The sequence below is a fragment of the Dipteris shenzhenensis genome, chromosome 16 (assembly GCF_047967505.1).
Source record: "Dipteris shenzhenensis isolate YYH24624 ecotype China chromosome 16, Dip_SZ_1.0, whole genome shotgun sequence".
NCBI classification, from domain to species: Eukaryota; Viridiplantae; Streptophyta; class Polypodiopsida; order Gleicheniales; family Dipteridaceae; genus Dipteris; species Dipteris shenzhenensis.
Window position 1 is genome coordinate 40782975 of NC_141611.1, and position 16933 is coordinate 40799907.

General features: G+C 44.9%; 1 protein-coding gene across 2 annotated transcripts in view; it reads left to right on the top strand.

Annotated features, from left to right (window-relative positions):
- The window catches only part of THO1 (nuclear matrix protein-like protein), a 113512-nt gene extending 105971 nt beyond the window's left edge, over positions 1-7541 (top strand). The window contains exons 20-21 of one of the 2 annotated variants that reach the window (XM_087387440.1): positions 6270-6431; positions 6610-7541. In XM_087387440.1, the coding sequence (XP_087243566.1) occupies positions 6270-6431; positions 6610-6924 (477 nt within the window). In that variant the 3' untranslated portion in view covers positions 6925-7541. The remainder of the gene's footprint in view (positions 1-6269; positions 6432-6609) is intronic. The other variant, XM_087387439.1, reaches the window with a different exon arrangement.
- Positions 7542-16933: the final 9392 nt, after the last annotated feature.

The following is a 16933-nucleotide window of genomic DNA, read 5'->3' on the forward strand; positions in this document are numbered from 1 at the left end:
GAGAGTTTTTCTTAAAAGTCTTTGGAATACCAAAGGGTCTATGAGACTAATAAAGAAACAGATACTATGAGTTGAGGGTGGAGCCACTAAGCGGGCATCAACACCCATGACGAAGTACAAATGGAAACCCAAAGTCCTAAACATAATGGCATCGATACATAGTGAGAACTCTTTGGGCTCTCAGGGTGGGAGCAAGTAGGGGCATCAACTCTGGGAGGGGGGCATCAATGTACGAAGCTGATGTGGTGGCACACAGGTTGTGATAGGTCGCTGGTGGAGACTATCAATACATGTGATCCGCTGTGGTCTCTTGGATATAGCCCTACGGCGAACAAGTGCCACCGTCACTCTTGTGAGTCGGTCCCCTGGTCTGGTGAACAAGGAGGGGAGGTCCCCTAGTGTGATATGTGCCTCTGTGCGCCTATGGGCCTGGTGTGTCGCTAGCTTTGGCTTGGGTCCTCAAGGTCGTCCCTGTGGGTCCCGCTTGTCGGTGCTATCTAGCTTGAAAAACTCATTTATTGTGCTCTGAATGGGATCTAGCAGTGTGTCATGATCACTTCCTATGTGCTCTGAGCAAGCGTTCCTTGGCGGACAGCCTCATTGATAAAGGTCGTCGGGCATTTTTGGTTTGGGTAGCATAGGAAAGTGAATATATGGTCTTTCGAAGACTTTTAATAAACTCACTCTCACCTCTCTTTCTCTATACATACATACAGATACATACATACATACATACATACATACAGATAGATAGATAGATAGATAGATACGTACCATGAGCAAAACGGCATTGTCACATAGGGAGAAAACTCTCCGAGCTCATGGAGAGGATGGGAGGTAGCGGAGGCATCAAGCCTTAGAGGGGGTTGTTGATGTGTGAGGCTGCTATGGTGGCATAAAACTTGTGATAAAGCATTAGGTGTCATATCTTTAATAAAAGGGTGGCAATGTGCCTTTACCCCAACAACCTCCCACCTAAAGGCCAATGTGCCTAAAAGGGAGAAAAGAATAAAAATTACAGCAATATACAGTTACTGTATACAAGACCATAAAATAAGAATGGTCTCATCCTAATCCCATGATGTGGCGGCAATGTGCAAACCGCTCTGTAGGCAAGCTCTTAGTGAGCAAATCTGCAGGATTATCATCAGTATGCACCTTCACAAGCTTAAGTCGCTTGTCTTCCAGTACCTCCCTGATGAAATGATATTTCACATCTATGTGCTTGGTCTTTTGATGAAAGACCGGATTCTTTGCCAACATGATAGCACTCGGACTGTCACAATGCAAAACTGGCATATCTCCTGTAATGCCCAAATCTCCCACCAGCCGAGTAAGCCATATTGCTTCCTTGCATGCCTCAGTGGCTGCAACATATTCAGCTTCAGTGGTTGACAGTGCAACGCATTTCTGCAACCGAGACACCCATGATATAGCACCTCCTGCAAATGTGAAAATATAACCGGTAGTAGACTTCCGGTTATCTGCCATATACCTGCTGATGACTCCCACCGCAAAAGCAATATCCGGACGAGTGGCAACCATGGCATACATCAAAGAACCAATTGCAGATGCATACAGAACCTTGGCCATTTCAGCCTTATCATCATCTGATCTGGGGCTGTCCTTACTGCTGAGTTTTAAATGTGGAGGCAATGGGATACTAATAGACTTCCCCCCTTCCATTTTAAACCTCTGCAGTACTTTGTCAATGTACTCCTTCTGTGACAGAAACAAAAGTCCCTTGGACCTGTCACGAGTAATCCGCATGCCAAGAATATGGTTTGCATCACCCAAGTCTTTCATGTCAAAAGACTTATGCAGTTGTTTCTTCAAAGCACTAATCTCCTTCTGAGATTTACTGGCAATCAGCATGTCATCCACATATAGAATGAGTAGCATCAAACTGCCATCCTTTGCCCGTTTGGTGTACAAGCAATGATCGGTCTCACACCTATGATACCCTTGGGACTGCATGAAGGCATCAAACTTCTTGTACCATTCTCTTGGCGCCTGCTTGAGTCCATACAAGCTCCTCTTGAGCTTACACACAAGCTGCTCTTTCCCTTTAACAGCATATCCCTCTGGCTGACTCATATAGATCTCATCATGGAGATCTCCGTGAAGAAAAGCAGTCTTCACATCCATCTGACATAAATCCATGTCCTCATGAGCAACAAGAGCTAACACTGCTCTCAAAGTAGTCATCTTGACTACAGGGGAAAAGATCTCATCAAAGTCAATGCCCTTCTCCTGCTTCAATCCCTTGGCAACCAATCTGGCCTTATACCTCGGTAAAGCATTTGAATCCACTTTGACTTTGTAAACCCACTTGCATGGCAAAACTTTTCTGCCAGGTAGCTGCACCAAGTCCCATGTATCATTTTGAAGTAGGGAGTCCATTTCAGATTGCATGGCTTTCTCCCACTTCCTTTTCTCTATTCTTCCCATAGCTTCCTTGAAGCTGGAAGGCTCACCACAATCTGTCAGCATGATAAAATCAGCCACATTATTGGCTCCTGGAACAAACCTGTCAGGAGGCCGTTGTACACGGGTGCTCCTCCTAACAAAATGTTCTGGATTAGGCTGCTGTCTAGCCTGTTCGTCATGCATGACGGGTGGCTGTACCACCATATTTGGCTGTTCTACAGCCCCATTTGCTGGCATATCCAGTGGTGCATCATTGGCAAAATTATCTGGCTGATTTTCAGCCTGTATACCCTCTGGAACAGGGTTATCTACAGCAGCCTGCTGCTGCATATTGATGGGCATTCTTTGCTGTCCGACATCATCATAAACAACCCTCCTGTATTCCACAGGTTGCACGGGTTCTTTGTGTACACTATCCTCTTTAAAGATGACATCATTGCTGCGTATAATCTTCCGTTTAACGGGATCCCATAACCTGTACCCCATTTCACCTTCGTCACCATAACCCATAAAGATGCATCTGGAAGACTTTGGCTCCAGTTTGGTGCGCAGTTCTTTGAATACACTGGGAGTGCTTTGCTCATATACGCAAAGAACTGCGCACCAAACTGGAGCCAAAGTCTTTAAGATGCATCTTTATGGGTTATGGTGACGAAGGTGAAATGGGGTACAGGTTATGGGATCCCGTTAAACGGAAGATTATACGCAGCAATGATGTCATCTTTAAAGAGGATAGTGTACACAAAGAACCCGTGCAACCTGTGGAATACAGGAGGGTTGTTTATGATGATGTCGGACAGCAAAGAATGCCCATCAATATGCAGCAGCAGGCTGCTATAGATAACCCTGTTCCAGAGGGTATACAGGCTGAAAATCAGCCAGATAATTTTGCCAATGATGCACCACTGGATATGCCAGCAAATGGGGCTGTAGAACAGCCAAATATGGTGGTACAGCCACCCGTCATGCATGACGAACAGGCTAGACAGCAGCCTAATCTAGAACATTTTGTTAGGAGGAGCACCCGTGTACAACGGCTTCTGACAGGTTTGTTCCAGGAGCCAATAATGTGGCTGATTTTATCATGCTGACAGATTGTGGTGAGCCTTCCAGCTTCAAGGAAGCTATGGGAAGAACAGAGAAAAGGAAGTGGGAGAAAGCCATGCAATCTGAAATGGACTCCCTACTTCAAAATGATACATGGGACTTGGTGCAGCTACCTGCAGGCAGAAAAGTTTTGCCATGCAAGTGGGTTTACAAAGTCAAAGTGGATTCAAATGCTTTACCGAGGTATAAGGCTAGATTGGTTGCCAAGGGATTTAAGCAGGAGAAGGGCATTGACTTTGATGAGATCTTTTCCCCTGTAGTCAAGATGACTACTTTGAGAGCAGTGTTAGCTCTTGTTGCTCATGAGGACATGGATTTATGTCAGATGGATGTGAAGACTGCTTTTCTTCACGGAGATCTCCATGATGAGATCTATATGAGTCAGCCAGAGGGATATGCTGTTAAAGGGAAAGAGCAGCTTGTGTGTAAGCTCAAGAGGAGCTTGTATGGACTCGAGCAGGCACCAAGAGAATGGTACAAGAAGTTTGATGCCTTCATGCAGTCCCAAGGGTATCATAGGTGTGAGACCGATCATTGCTTGTACACCAAACGGGCAAAGGATGGCAGTTTGATGCTACTCATTCTATATGTGGATGACATGCTGATTGCCAGTAAATCTCAGAAGGAGATTAGTGCTTTGAAGAAACAACTGCATAAGTTTTTTGACATGAAAGACTTGGGTGATGCAAACCATATTCTTGGCATGCGGATTACTCGTGACAGGTCCAAGGGACTTTTGTTTCTGTCACAGAAGGAGTACATTGACAAAGTACTGCAGAGGTTTAAAATGGAAGGGGGGAAGTCTATTAGTATCCCGTTGCCTCCACATTTAAAACTCAGCAGTAAGGACAGCCCCAGATCAGATGATGATAAGGCTGAAATGGCCAAGGTTCCGTATGCATCTGCAATTGGTTCTTTGATGTATGCCATGGTTGCCACTTGTCCGGATATTGCTTTTGCGGTGGGAGTCATCAGCAGGTATATGGCTCCACACTGCCTCAAGGCATACACTGCATAAGCTTCCAGGCAAAAGCCCTTTGAAAATGTCACCCAAAAACTGAGATTTGCACTCAGCAAAAGCATAAAAGCCCTCTGCAAAATCAAGGCATTTGACCTTCCCGAAACAACATAACTGTGCAACCACCACACACTGTGGTACTAGTCACCTCAAGCACGAGGGACACGAGGGTACTTGCTGTACCTTCTACACACAGTTGTGAGAATTGAACAAGCGGGAATGTAGAGCAGAGTGCTCTCTCTTTTTCTTCTTCCCCCAAAAGAAAAATGCCTGCTGTACCTGCTGTACCAGCTGTACCTACTGTACCTGTGCAGGGTACAAATCCCAAAACCAGAAAACGAACTGTACCTCTCTTCCCTTTCTGACGCGATCTGACGCAACGACCGTACGGCGGCGTCCGTACAGTACGGTCGCCTGTACGGTGTACGGACGGCGGTACGGAGTCCGTATGCGAGCTCCCCCCGCGCTGCCTGCACGCGCGCCTGCGCGCCGCCTTGCTCAATGCCCTGCTGCTGCCCGCGCGCGCTTTCGCGCGCTTCCCTGCTCTACCCGCGTGCGCTGCCGGTGCGCTGCCCAGCTCTACCCGCACCCGCTGCCTGCTCTACCCGCTGCGCTGCCCCGCTGTGAGCTCGCTGCTGCCGCTGCTGAGGGCACGAGGCCCGAGGGGATAGGGAGGGGTAGAGGGAGAGGTAGACAGGAGTGGAGAGGGAGAGGGAGAGGTGAAGGCTCTGATACCAGTTGAGAGGGAAAGAGTGAGGGAGTGGAACAACAGGGAGAGAGTGAGAGAGAGGGGAGACACAAAAGATGTGGGTGTGAAGTGTTGAGCCACACCACAAACTCATAGGTTTTATTAGGATTAGGTTTTTCACCCTATGACTGTCTTAAGACAGTCATAGGTGTCATATCTTTAATAAAAGGGTGGCAATGTGCCTTTACCCCAACAGAACAAGCTTAAGCAAACTTTGGGAAGAAGAGGGAGAGATGGTGAAGAAGAAGATGATGATGTGGCAGAAATGGGCTCAAGGGGGATCAAAGGGCTCTGATACCATGTTGGTAAACTGAAAGGAAAGGAAAGAGTGGACACAAACTCAGAAGACTTGCATTACTTGCATTTTGGAATGAAGAAGAGTGAGGTCCTTAAGTAGGCACCTCATACATGCTCACTGACATCACTGATGTTTTCAGAGCTCCACTATCATCTCCTCAATCTGCTCCTAGATTCTCTCAATCATCCTATGTGGCTCTCCACCACCTAACTGTGCTTGTGGGCACCTAACTGTGCCTCTAGCACTCACACATAGAAACCAAGGTGTGCCTGAGGCATACACCTTGAGATATCCCAACACTCTCGACGTTTGGGGGAGTGAAAAAACACAATATTGGAGAAAGATGAAATGGATGGCCCACTCTGAAAAACAAAGAAACAGCTGGTTTTGTAGGAAATCCTGAACTTCATCCATAGATTATGTCCTAGAGTTATGCATAGCATTGTGTGAAAGTGTAGTGCTGCATGTAAAAGATTATTATTGTGCTATAGGAGACCTACGCACCTGAGTGTAATTAGAGTCAGATCCTAGATCTGAATTCTACAAATAGACTAGGACAATGTACATCGGCTACACAAGTCAGCCTGGTGTCAACTATCCAAATGATTATGGGCATAAATGCTGTTTTTCCAAAGTGTTGGCCTAACTATGACAATATTTGACTGCAGTTTACAGAGCATGGGATTGAGGGTGTAGTCCCTCCAGAGTTGCTTCCACCTGAAGTGCGTGCCAGGTTTCATGGCAAGGGTGCTGAAAGATCCAAACAAAGGGCTTTAAAAAAAGAGGAAGACATCAAGGGAAGACATTTGCAGGCAGATGATATACAGATGGTAAGCGTTGTTTTGTTAGAGCTAGCAAATGTTGTAATCATTCCAGTACGCAGTCAGCACAGTGTCGTTTTCTACTATTGCTGTTACCGTATTTTCACATCTTATTGTTTTTTTTATGATCAAATTTTTGTTGATATTGCTATTCTCAAGAAAGCTGACCAATATCATGTCTTTTTAGGGGAATGGTCGTGTAGGAGTGCTTGACGATGCCACTGGGCCTCAGGACCTGGATGATGGAACAGCAATGGACACAGATGTTTTTGTGGCTACAAACCCTAGTGGTGCTCCTACTCCAGATGGGAGTCAAAAACAGGGTTCTGATACAGATGGTGCAGCAGATGAAACCCCTTCTGCAGCTGGAAGCCCTCCAGAAGATGGCCATGGTGGTGACACTTTGAGCCCAAGTGAGGGTGCAGCCATAAAATCTCAGACAATAACTGTTGATTCTTCTTTATCAAAGCCCCCTCGAAAACGAGCTCATTTGGAATCATAAACATTTTATTTTAAAAAGTGTAGTGATGTATCTGACTATTGCGAGCAGCTTTATAAGGCTATGTATTGCTTGCATAATTATTTTGATTATATGGAATACATACATGTAGGAGAACTTGGAAGGAAAAGTAATTGTGAATGTAGTTCATTGGTAAGGATGTTTGGAATTTGGAATGTTTCAAAGCTAGAGGGGTACAGCAGCTTCAAATGACAGATTTCATTTCTTCCACTAGGATTGTTGCGGTAAGTCCAAAGACATTGCTGAAAATATGAAGGCAGTGGATTCTGTCAAGACGGTAATACATGGCTTGTTGGATAGAAGCTACAAAGGGCTAAATGGTGGTCAAAGAAATGAAAAGAACCCTGAACATAGCACAATGTTTTTCCACATGAATCACTGCAATTACAAAGATGCAGCCTGAGAGAAGCGAGACTGCCCTCCCCCAAGCCTTTGGGAGTGTGGATTATCCATCCATAGTCTCACTAGTGTTTTTGGAATAAAAGAGTATGATGGCATGTCTTAGGATTGTCCATGTTGTACCTTCATCTGTTCAACCTGAGGTTTCATGTGGTTCTTGGCAGTCCACAGCATTAACCCTGTGGCAACAAGGGTCAAAAGCACAATCAAAGCCAATATGAGATCATTGTACGTGGAGTAGCGGCAAAGTTTTGGTTGTAATATATTGAGCTTGAAAGTAGGTTCTAATAGGATGGAGATAGCCAAGTACTCTTTAGATGTAGAGAGAGAGAGAGAGACACATCCACACTTTGTGTCAAAGAGAGAAACTCTATTCACTTTTTGTCGAACAGAGAAAATCCATACACATCCACACATTAGGTCGGAGAGAGAAATTCCATATACATTTATACTTTGTGTCGGTGAGAGATTGAACACAGGAACATTTATAAATCTCTCTTAATGCATAAACTCACTCTTTGGGGCTCAGTGTTCAGTTCACTTGTGTATATATGTGCTTGATCTCTTGGTGTCCATGCTTGCTTACACTATTAATGTATTCTAGCATGCTCTCATCCTTGCAACGCAAATGCCTTGCTCCCTCCTCCGTACTTTTGGTAAAAATGGATACTTTTGGCTTAACGTACAAGTGTCCCCTTGGTAATCACATCGGTCGTTTGTTCGGCAATCTGGACTTTAGTATTAGAGACAATTCTGCTAATTGTTATCTTGCTGTGGATGTGTCAGTGAGAATTGTTTTTTGTTTCATGGGTGAGATGATTCTTAAGGCTACTTCTTGGACATGGTATTAGAGCTTATGGTTCCTCAGTTGCATCCTTGTGCTCATCTTGTTGATTGGGGAGAGAGCTACACTTTTGCTTCTTCATCTGAGCTTCCTACCTCAAGTTATTTTAGGTCGAAGCATTTAGTTGTAGAGCTTCTAGACTTCCATCAATTTTGATAATTTGATAAAACAGTTGGGAGGGAGCTTTCATGGCTAGCACCTTGTATGATTCCTCGTGGAGAATCCTTAGGAATCGAGCTCAGAAATATCAAGAACACGTTAGCATGCTTGCGAATCTTCTTGTGCTCACTCCGCTCCAAGATGTGCGTTCACTTTGCACCTCAAAGTTGGTCATCATTTTGGGTCTCATGTCTCATTGTGCTCACACCAGCAACAATTGGCATGCAACTCCTACACCTTCATTATGTTTTTAATACATTAAGTGTATAGTTAACATTTCATGTGCTCCCCTACTTCCTCAACATGGTATTAGAAGCCCGCGGTTAATCTTGCTTTGGTTGCACGCTTACTTGTGCTCATCTTGTAGCTTAGGGAGAAAGCTACACTTTTTCTCTTTCTACCATTTCATATGAGCTTCCAAGTTCCTAGCTCAAGTTATTTTAGTTCAAAGTATTCAATTGTAGAGTTCCAAGATTTTCGCACAGGGAGCTTCCATCGTTAGCACCTTGTAGGATACCTCACGTGGAGGATCTTGGGGAGAGTAGTGCCATCTTTACTTACATCATGTTGGTGCACTTCTCGTGGGTCTTCTCGTGCTACTGCGAAGTCTGTCATTGTTTCGAGCTCTAATTATCATCATTCTGCTTGTACCAACCATTGCTCTCTAACTCTAGTTCTTGAGCCAACTTGTTGAGTGTCATAGCGTAATGCACACGTCTACAACCTCACATGTTATCCTATCATACCGACGCATGCAAGGATTGCATGCCCCTCAAGCGATGCACCAAACTTCGCCCCTGCGCTTTTTATCATCATCGCCTTTGAGCATTTTATGTTACCACTATCGTTCTCTCGTTGCCTGTGTTCATACCAACCATCGTTGCTCATGTGCATTAGTTGTTTTGCACTAGTATGTGTGCTTTGGTTCCCGATGCACCCATAGTTTTCTTATAGGACAAACTTTATCCAACTGTGCAACACTATCGTGTGTCATGTATCACCTATCGCATCACTTATTCTCATAGCTCGTTGCCTACCGTGCATCGTCGCACTGCAGCCTTTGCATGGATAGCAATAAACCCTCTATACCTTGAAGTTGCTCTTACATTCAACAACATCACATTGTTTGTGTCTTATCTCATTCGTTGTTCCATGTAGTCTATTAGTTGTTGGTAATTTTCGCCAAATCTATCACACGTGTCTGTGTTCAAAAAATTGGTGGAGTTTGTAACACACGTCTAAGAGGAGCTCCCCACGTCGCACTGGACGCTAGGGAGAAAGTTGAGTCGGCGAACGGGCTCTGCGAGTGGATTCGCATCCTTGCATCTCTGGCTGATCGAGTCGCGAGATAGAGGATCTCGATTGCAGACGGTGCAACCGGATTTGCATGCGCACCACCTTGCAATCACCCGCCATTTGACTTGGAAGTTGGGCCTCCCCCCTCCTTTCAATTAACATTAAACCCGCCCCTCCCCTTTCAAATAAATAAAAACCATCACATACATTCATCCCCCTCCCAAAACCCCCTATTTCCAATAAATTAACCCCCCCCTCCCAAAACCCCCCCTTCCCAATTAATTAAAACCATAAATACATTCCAAATAATTTAAGCACGACATCCTTGAATTCAAGCTTAATGCAGCCTTAAAACTTTTGTTAGGAAAAATAGGGAAAGTTATAAAAAACAAGAAAGAAAAATTAAAAAGTGAGATGTTAAATTCCTAATTTCAAAACCCAAAGTTGCAAAGGCTCTACTTCAAAGTTGCAAAGACTCTACAACATGATAAATCAACGATTTGGATCCAACGTCCTCAAATATTGCACCATTGTGTCTCTTAGTTCTATTGCCTCTGACATGTCCTCCTCCCCACCATACCCGGCCACATGGTTCTCAATCAAGCCATGATTTGTGTTAATGTCCTCATCATCATCCATACTGTCATCATAGTCAAGGCCCATGTTGTGTAAGATACAACATGCATGGATAATTCATGGAAGATGGTGCAAATTTGGATTCTTTATGGGTCAAACAAGGATACCCCATGCAGCCTTCAATCGTCCAAAAGTTCTCTCAACAAACAATGCAAGTGGATGGCACATTGTAGTTGTAACCTTTAAGCTCTGGGGATCACATCGAAAGGGGATCATCAACCAAGGAAGTAATGGAAAAGCTCCATCTCTATGTCCTTCCTAAAGCTATGGATCCCTCTCTCCTCTCCAAGACATGCCAATCGCTCTCCACCTTGACACTTGCGATAGAAATCTTTGTTCCAAATCACCTGTTTGTCATTACAAGAGCCTGGCCATCTCATGTTTACGTCCATGAAACTCATGCTGGACTCCACAACTCCTTGCACAATCATGCTGTAATTTTTATCCTTGTCATACTAATGAGTGCTATCTTCCTTTGCAGTTAGCTTCAAGCTCAAAAGCTGAATTTCGATGCGGAAATGCGGGCAATATTTCTCTTATGCTCATTACCATCCTCATGGGATACTTTCCGTACTGCTATCAGTAACTCTGCACCTGATGGAGTATTGAACTTTGATGATGTGGTTGGTAGCTTGTTGGCCAAGGAGATTAGATGGAAGTCAATGGAAGGCAACAAGCATGATGCAGCCTTAAATGTGCAAAGGGACAGATCACAGTCCAGGGGGAAGTTTCAAGAAAGAGGAAAGTCCTGTAGCAAGTCCAGGGCACGGAACATTGAGTGTCACTATTGTGGCAAGAAGGGCCACATGAAAAAGTATTGCTACAAGCTTAAAAGAGAGCAAAAGGAAAGAATGCAAATTGGGGTGCAACTAGAAGGAAGAGAGTCCAAGGGAGGACAAAGGAAAAGTGAAGATCGAGGAGATCAATGCAGTCACACATGATAGTGACAATGACATTCTCTTCATGTCTAGTTTATTTGCAGAGTTGCTTACCACTTCAGATGATGCATATTACCAGGATTGGATTTTAGATTCTTGTGCTTCATTCCATGCTACTTCCCATAGGGAATGGTTCTCCACTTATGACAGTGGAAAGACAAGTTGTGTGCATCTTGGAAATGACTATGCATGTGACATAGTGGGAGTAGGTGACATACAGTTTTCTTTTGCAAATGGGTCTGCATTTATTTTGAAAAATGTGAGACATGTGCCTAAGCTGACCAAGAGTCTCATTTCAACGGGTCAGCTAGATGATGCTGGTTTTCAGACCATCTTTAGTTCTCGGAGTTGAAAAATTCAGAAGGGCTCTATGCTTTTGGCCAGGGATGCCAAGTGTGGGACTTTGTATCCCTTACATGTATCAGGGGTGTTTGATCATGTTGTTACAATAACCAAGTAGCCAAGCACTTCTTTATGGCATTGCAAGTTGGGCCATATGAGCCAAAATGGGATGAAACTCTTATGCCGTTTGGGTTATGTACCACATTTGAGTTTCTCTGATTTTGAATTTTGTGAGCAGTGTCTCTATGGGAAGCAGACTAAATCAGCCCATAAAAGAAGGGGGAAAGAAAGAGTTTAAAAAGCTTGATTTGGTGCATTCAGACGTATGTGGTCCCATGCCTACACGGTCATTAGGCGGGGCTGAATACTATGTGACATTCATTGATGATGCAACTAGGAAAGTGTGGGCATATGCTATAGCTCGGAAGAGTGATGTGTTCTAGGTATTTCAGAAATGGTTGGCCTTGGTTGAGAATCAGTTAGGTAGAACGCTTAAATGCCTACGGACTGACAATGGTGGAGAGTATCTCTCTTATGACTTTCAGCATTTCTGTGATAGACGTACGATTAGGAGGGAGCTCACATCCCCTCGTACTCCACAGTAAAATCCAGTTGCAGAAAAGATAAACTGTACCATTCAAGAAAGGTTGCAATGCATGCTTTCTAATGCAAGTCTTTCTGGTGGTTTTTGGGCTGAGGTAATGAAGACTGCAATGCATGTGATTAATAGGTTATCTAGAAGAGTTTGGATGGTGGTAATCCTAAAGAGGCATGGAGTGGCAAGAAGCCCTCTTACTCTCATTTGCATATATTTGGGTGTGAGGCATATGCACATGTGCCAAAAGAGCTTCGAAAGAAGCTAGATCCTAAGTTTAGGAAATGCATCTTTCTGGGTTATGGTGAAAATGGAGAGATGGGCTATCGTCTCTAGGATCCAGAAGCAAAGAAGATCATGCGCAGCCATGATGTAGTCTTTAATGAAAAGAAGATGCATAAGGCGCCCATGAGGGATATGGAAATGAGGAGAATCACTTTCCGGGATGTGAATCCACCTACATATGTTGATAGGCAGCAAGCTGTCCATGCACCAAATGTACAAGAAATGGTACCACCAAGTACTCCCATAGGTATACAATCAAGGGTAGATGATGGATCATCTATTGGTGGAAATGATGAGCCAAATGTGGCTGATATGCAGGTGGGATAGCAAGCTGAAATGCCCTTGAGAAGATCATCTAGAGTGTCTAGACCGCCTGATAGGTTTGTTCCAGGGGTAGACTATGTGATGCTTACTAATTGTGGGGAGCCTTCTTGCTACAGAGAGGCTACGATGCGCGAGGATCAACGCAAGTGGGAGTATGCTATGCAATCAGAGATGAGTTCTCTTATGAAGCATAAGACTTGGGACTTGGTTTCTTTGCCACATGGAAAGAAAGCTTTGCCATGTAAATGGGTCTATAAGATGAAGGTCACAGGTGATGATGTGCCTAGGTACAAGGCCCATTTGGTTGCTAAAGGGTCCAAGCAAGAGAAGGGTGTGGACTTTGATGAGATATTCTCTCCGGTTGTGAAGATGACCACACTTAGATGCATGCTTGGACTAGTGGCAGCAGAGGATATGGAGCTTATGCAGATGGATGTCAAGACAGCTTTCTTGCATAGGGATCTGCATGAGGAAATTTACATGGTGCAACCGGAAGGCTTTGAAGAAAAGGGCAAAGAGCATTTAGTTTGCAAGCTAAAGAAGAGTCTCTATGGTCTTAAGCAAGCGCCTAGAGAATGGTATCAGAAGTTTGATGCTTTCATTTGATCCCAGAGTTTTAGAAGGAGTGAAATTGATCACTGTCTCTACACCAAAAGGGCTAAGGATAATAGCCTAATACTCCTGGCACTATATGTGGATGATATGCTATTGGCTAGCAAGAATACTTATGAGCTAGATGCATTAAAGGCCAAGTTGCATGAGGCCTTTGATATGAAGGATTTGGGACTTGCAGGTCATATTCTTGATATGCGCATCACGCATGATCGGAGTAGGAAACTCCTTTGGCTTTCACAGAAGTATGTTACAGAAGTATTGCAATGTTTCAATATGGAGGGGGTGGAGGCAGTGAGTACTCCATTGCCTCCATATGTGAAACTGAGTCATACAGATAGTCCCAAATCAGATGAGGAGAGGGCCATGATGGCCAAGGTTCCTTATGCATCAGCGGTTGGGAGTCTTATGTATGCTATGATAGCTACTAGACCAGACATTGCATTTGCAGTGGGAGTTGTTAGCCAATATATGGCTAATCCAGGAAAGAGGCATTAGGAGGCAGTTAAGTGCATCATGAGGTACATGAAGGGTACCAAGGAGATGTGCATTTGCTTTGGTAGAGGAGATATGCATGTACTTGGGTACATAGATTCAGACTATGTAGGGCATGTGGATAGTAGGAGATCCACATCTGGTTATGTGTTCACCTTTGCAGGTGGTGTAGTGTCATGGATGTCTCGCGCACAGAAGTGCATTCCTTTGTCTACCACAGAGGCTGAGTATGTTAGGTTGAGTATGTTGCACCCACAGAGGGTTGCAAGAAGGTTATATGGCTTGATCGGCTAGTGGAAGATTTGGGGATTCATATAGGTGTACCGACATTGCATAGTGATTCCATGAGTGCTATTCAACTAGCATGGAATCCGGTCTTTCATGCAAAGACCAAACACATTGAGGTCAGGTACCATTTCATTAGGGAGGTACTTGAGGACAAGCGCATAGAGCTTATCAAGGTTCATACAGATGATAACCCTGCAGATATGCTGACGAAGAGTCTACCTAGTCAGCGGTTTGAGTATTGTTGTGTATTGATGGGCATTGGATAGTATGCTCACTGGTTGTTCTCCCTTAAAGGCACATTGTCGTTTAAGTGGGAGGTTGTGGGGGTTAAAAGTCTCTCTCTCTCTCTCTCTCTCTCTCTCTCTCTGTCTCTCTCGTTAGTCCACACTACTGCCTCCATCTAGAGCCACCATCCTATATGTGTTAAGAGAAGAAGGCCACATCATCCACACTATTCTCTCCATCTAGAGCCACCATTCTATCCATGTCATGTAGGAGAAGAAGGCCACCTCATCTATGCTGGTGTCTCCACCTAGAGCCATTATCCTATCAGTGTGATGTAGGAGAAGAAGGCACCACTCGCTCTGTGTGGGCTACTTTAGATGTCCAAAACCACTTCCTTAGGTCCTTGCGAGGGCTAGCCCTCCGTAGGCTAGAGGTGCCATCGATGTGCATCTTGGTCCGATATATGCTAGGAGGGTCTATGAACCACTCCTTGCCCAAATGGCCCGATCATCTTCCAATGAAAGGAATCCAAGTTCCCATCCATCTATAGGTCTCCCTCGGCTAGTGACTGGAGGAGCCCTCCTAGCCCTACTTTGTCAAAACTAGCTTGGTCTGTGCCTCTCTTGATCATAATCCTTAGAGGTATCCCCATCCTGGAGAACTGACCTAGCCATTGTATGTCCGCCCAACTTTGAGATACTACCCACCACGACTCAAGGATGGCTACATCTCGATCTCTCCCATCGATTGTCTTGCCCCTCAAAGATGAGAGATGGCTCCCAACATCGCCTTTGCCTCTGAGGGGAGCCTACTCTAAGTCCCAAGGAGTTGGTAGAACCACTTTCCCATTGAGCCTACCCGATGTGAGTTCATTTTCCTAGCATGAGACCATGATGATCTCGAATCTCCAAGTGCTAGATAAGGGTTGCCACTCGAGATCCTCCCTGCATCTACATCAAACTCAAATGACTCCTCCTGCTAGTCTCTACTACACCCTATGGAGGCTCTACATCAGTGCTTGGGGAGCCTTTCCTCGTAAGAGGGGCCTCACAAAATTTCCAAAGATGGGACTACTATCACCCTCCACTAGTGTGTGGGCTATTCTTGAGAAGCCATCTCTACAAGAGGAGCTTTAGGGTTCTATACCACGAGTGAGACCATGCACCACCAGCTTGCCTAGGAGGGCTCTGCACTAGATCTCTGAATCAATGATGCCCAAGCCACCTCGTGCCTAATTGGCCCATAAAAAGTTACACGCCAAGCACCTAAGGTGCTAGGGAGTTGCCACATGCAACCCCTGTGAAAGCAACGGTAGGAGGCTATGTATGACAAGAAGGACATGATTGGCCACTAAAGCTCTACCTGCTGGAGAGTTTGGCTAAGCTCTAATATAGAAGCTTTCACCACTCTATCTTGAGAATCTGGACAATCGGTTGCTTTGCTGAAATGTCAATATCTACCTTGCATCCAAGGCATCTTGTTGTCTACACCACCGTGGAATCCCATCAAAAGCCAAAGGTAGCCCCCACGCTCAGATCTCCTGGGCCTCCTCTATCCTTGTGAAGAAGCCAATACATTTGATCCAATTGATTCGAGTTCTTAAGGCCTCGTCTATCCTTGTGAAGAAGCCAATACATTTGGTCCAATTGATCCAAGTGCTTGAGGCCTTGCAATGGATAGCCAAGGCACCCCTGGCCGCTATCTCAAAGTGAGCCCTCACATAGAGGGACCTATCATCTACGAGCTCTAAATCTAGTAGCTCCTCTTGCCTGATTAGAAGCCTCATCTTGATCAAGTCTGCGGCCTAAGAGCACAAGAAGTAACCTAGCACCTCAACGATGAAAAGAAAAAGAAAGGAGGTGAAGGGAAAACCTTGTTATACCAACCGAGAGAGAGAAATGGCCTTGCTTATGTGGCCTCTTATAAGCACCTGACTAGAGCTCCCTACATAAAGAGTTGAGACTCCCCTGAGCCACATGTTTGAGAAGCCTAGTTTGTGCATAGTCCCCTCCAAGAAGGATTACTCCACCCTATCATAACCCTTCTTGAATTGAGGAGAAGGATGGCAAGAGGCTGTGACTCCACTTGAGCCCACCAATCCTCCACCTTCTAGAAGGTGAAGATGTTGTCCAGGATATTGCATTCCTAAACAAAACCAATCTGCATGTGATGAATGATGTCTGAGAGGTGGGTTCTCAATCGCAAGCCCAAGACCTTGGCAAAAATCTTGTATGTTGTATCTAAGAGGGTGATCGGTCACCATTGGTGAATGTCTACCTTTCCCCTCCCCTTCAAGATCAAGAAAATCCTGCCCCAACTTAAGGATTAAGGAAAGAGGCTAAGTCAAAGATCTCCTAACAAGCTAATCCAGCCCTGACATAAGGACCAAGGAAAGAGGCTGAGTCAAAGATTTGCCAGCAAGCTAGCCATAGTGGGGTGAGGATATGCTCCTAAAAGTTTCGAAAGAAGGCCAGGACCAAGCTATCCTCCCTAGGGCACTTTTGAGGTGGGGGGAAATTGGGTGCCTCCTAGAGCTTCTCATATGTGAATGGA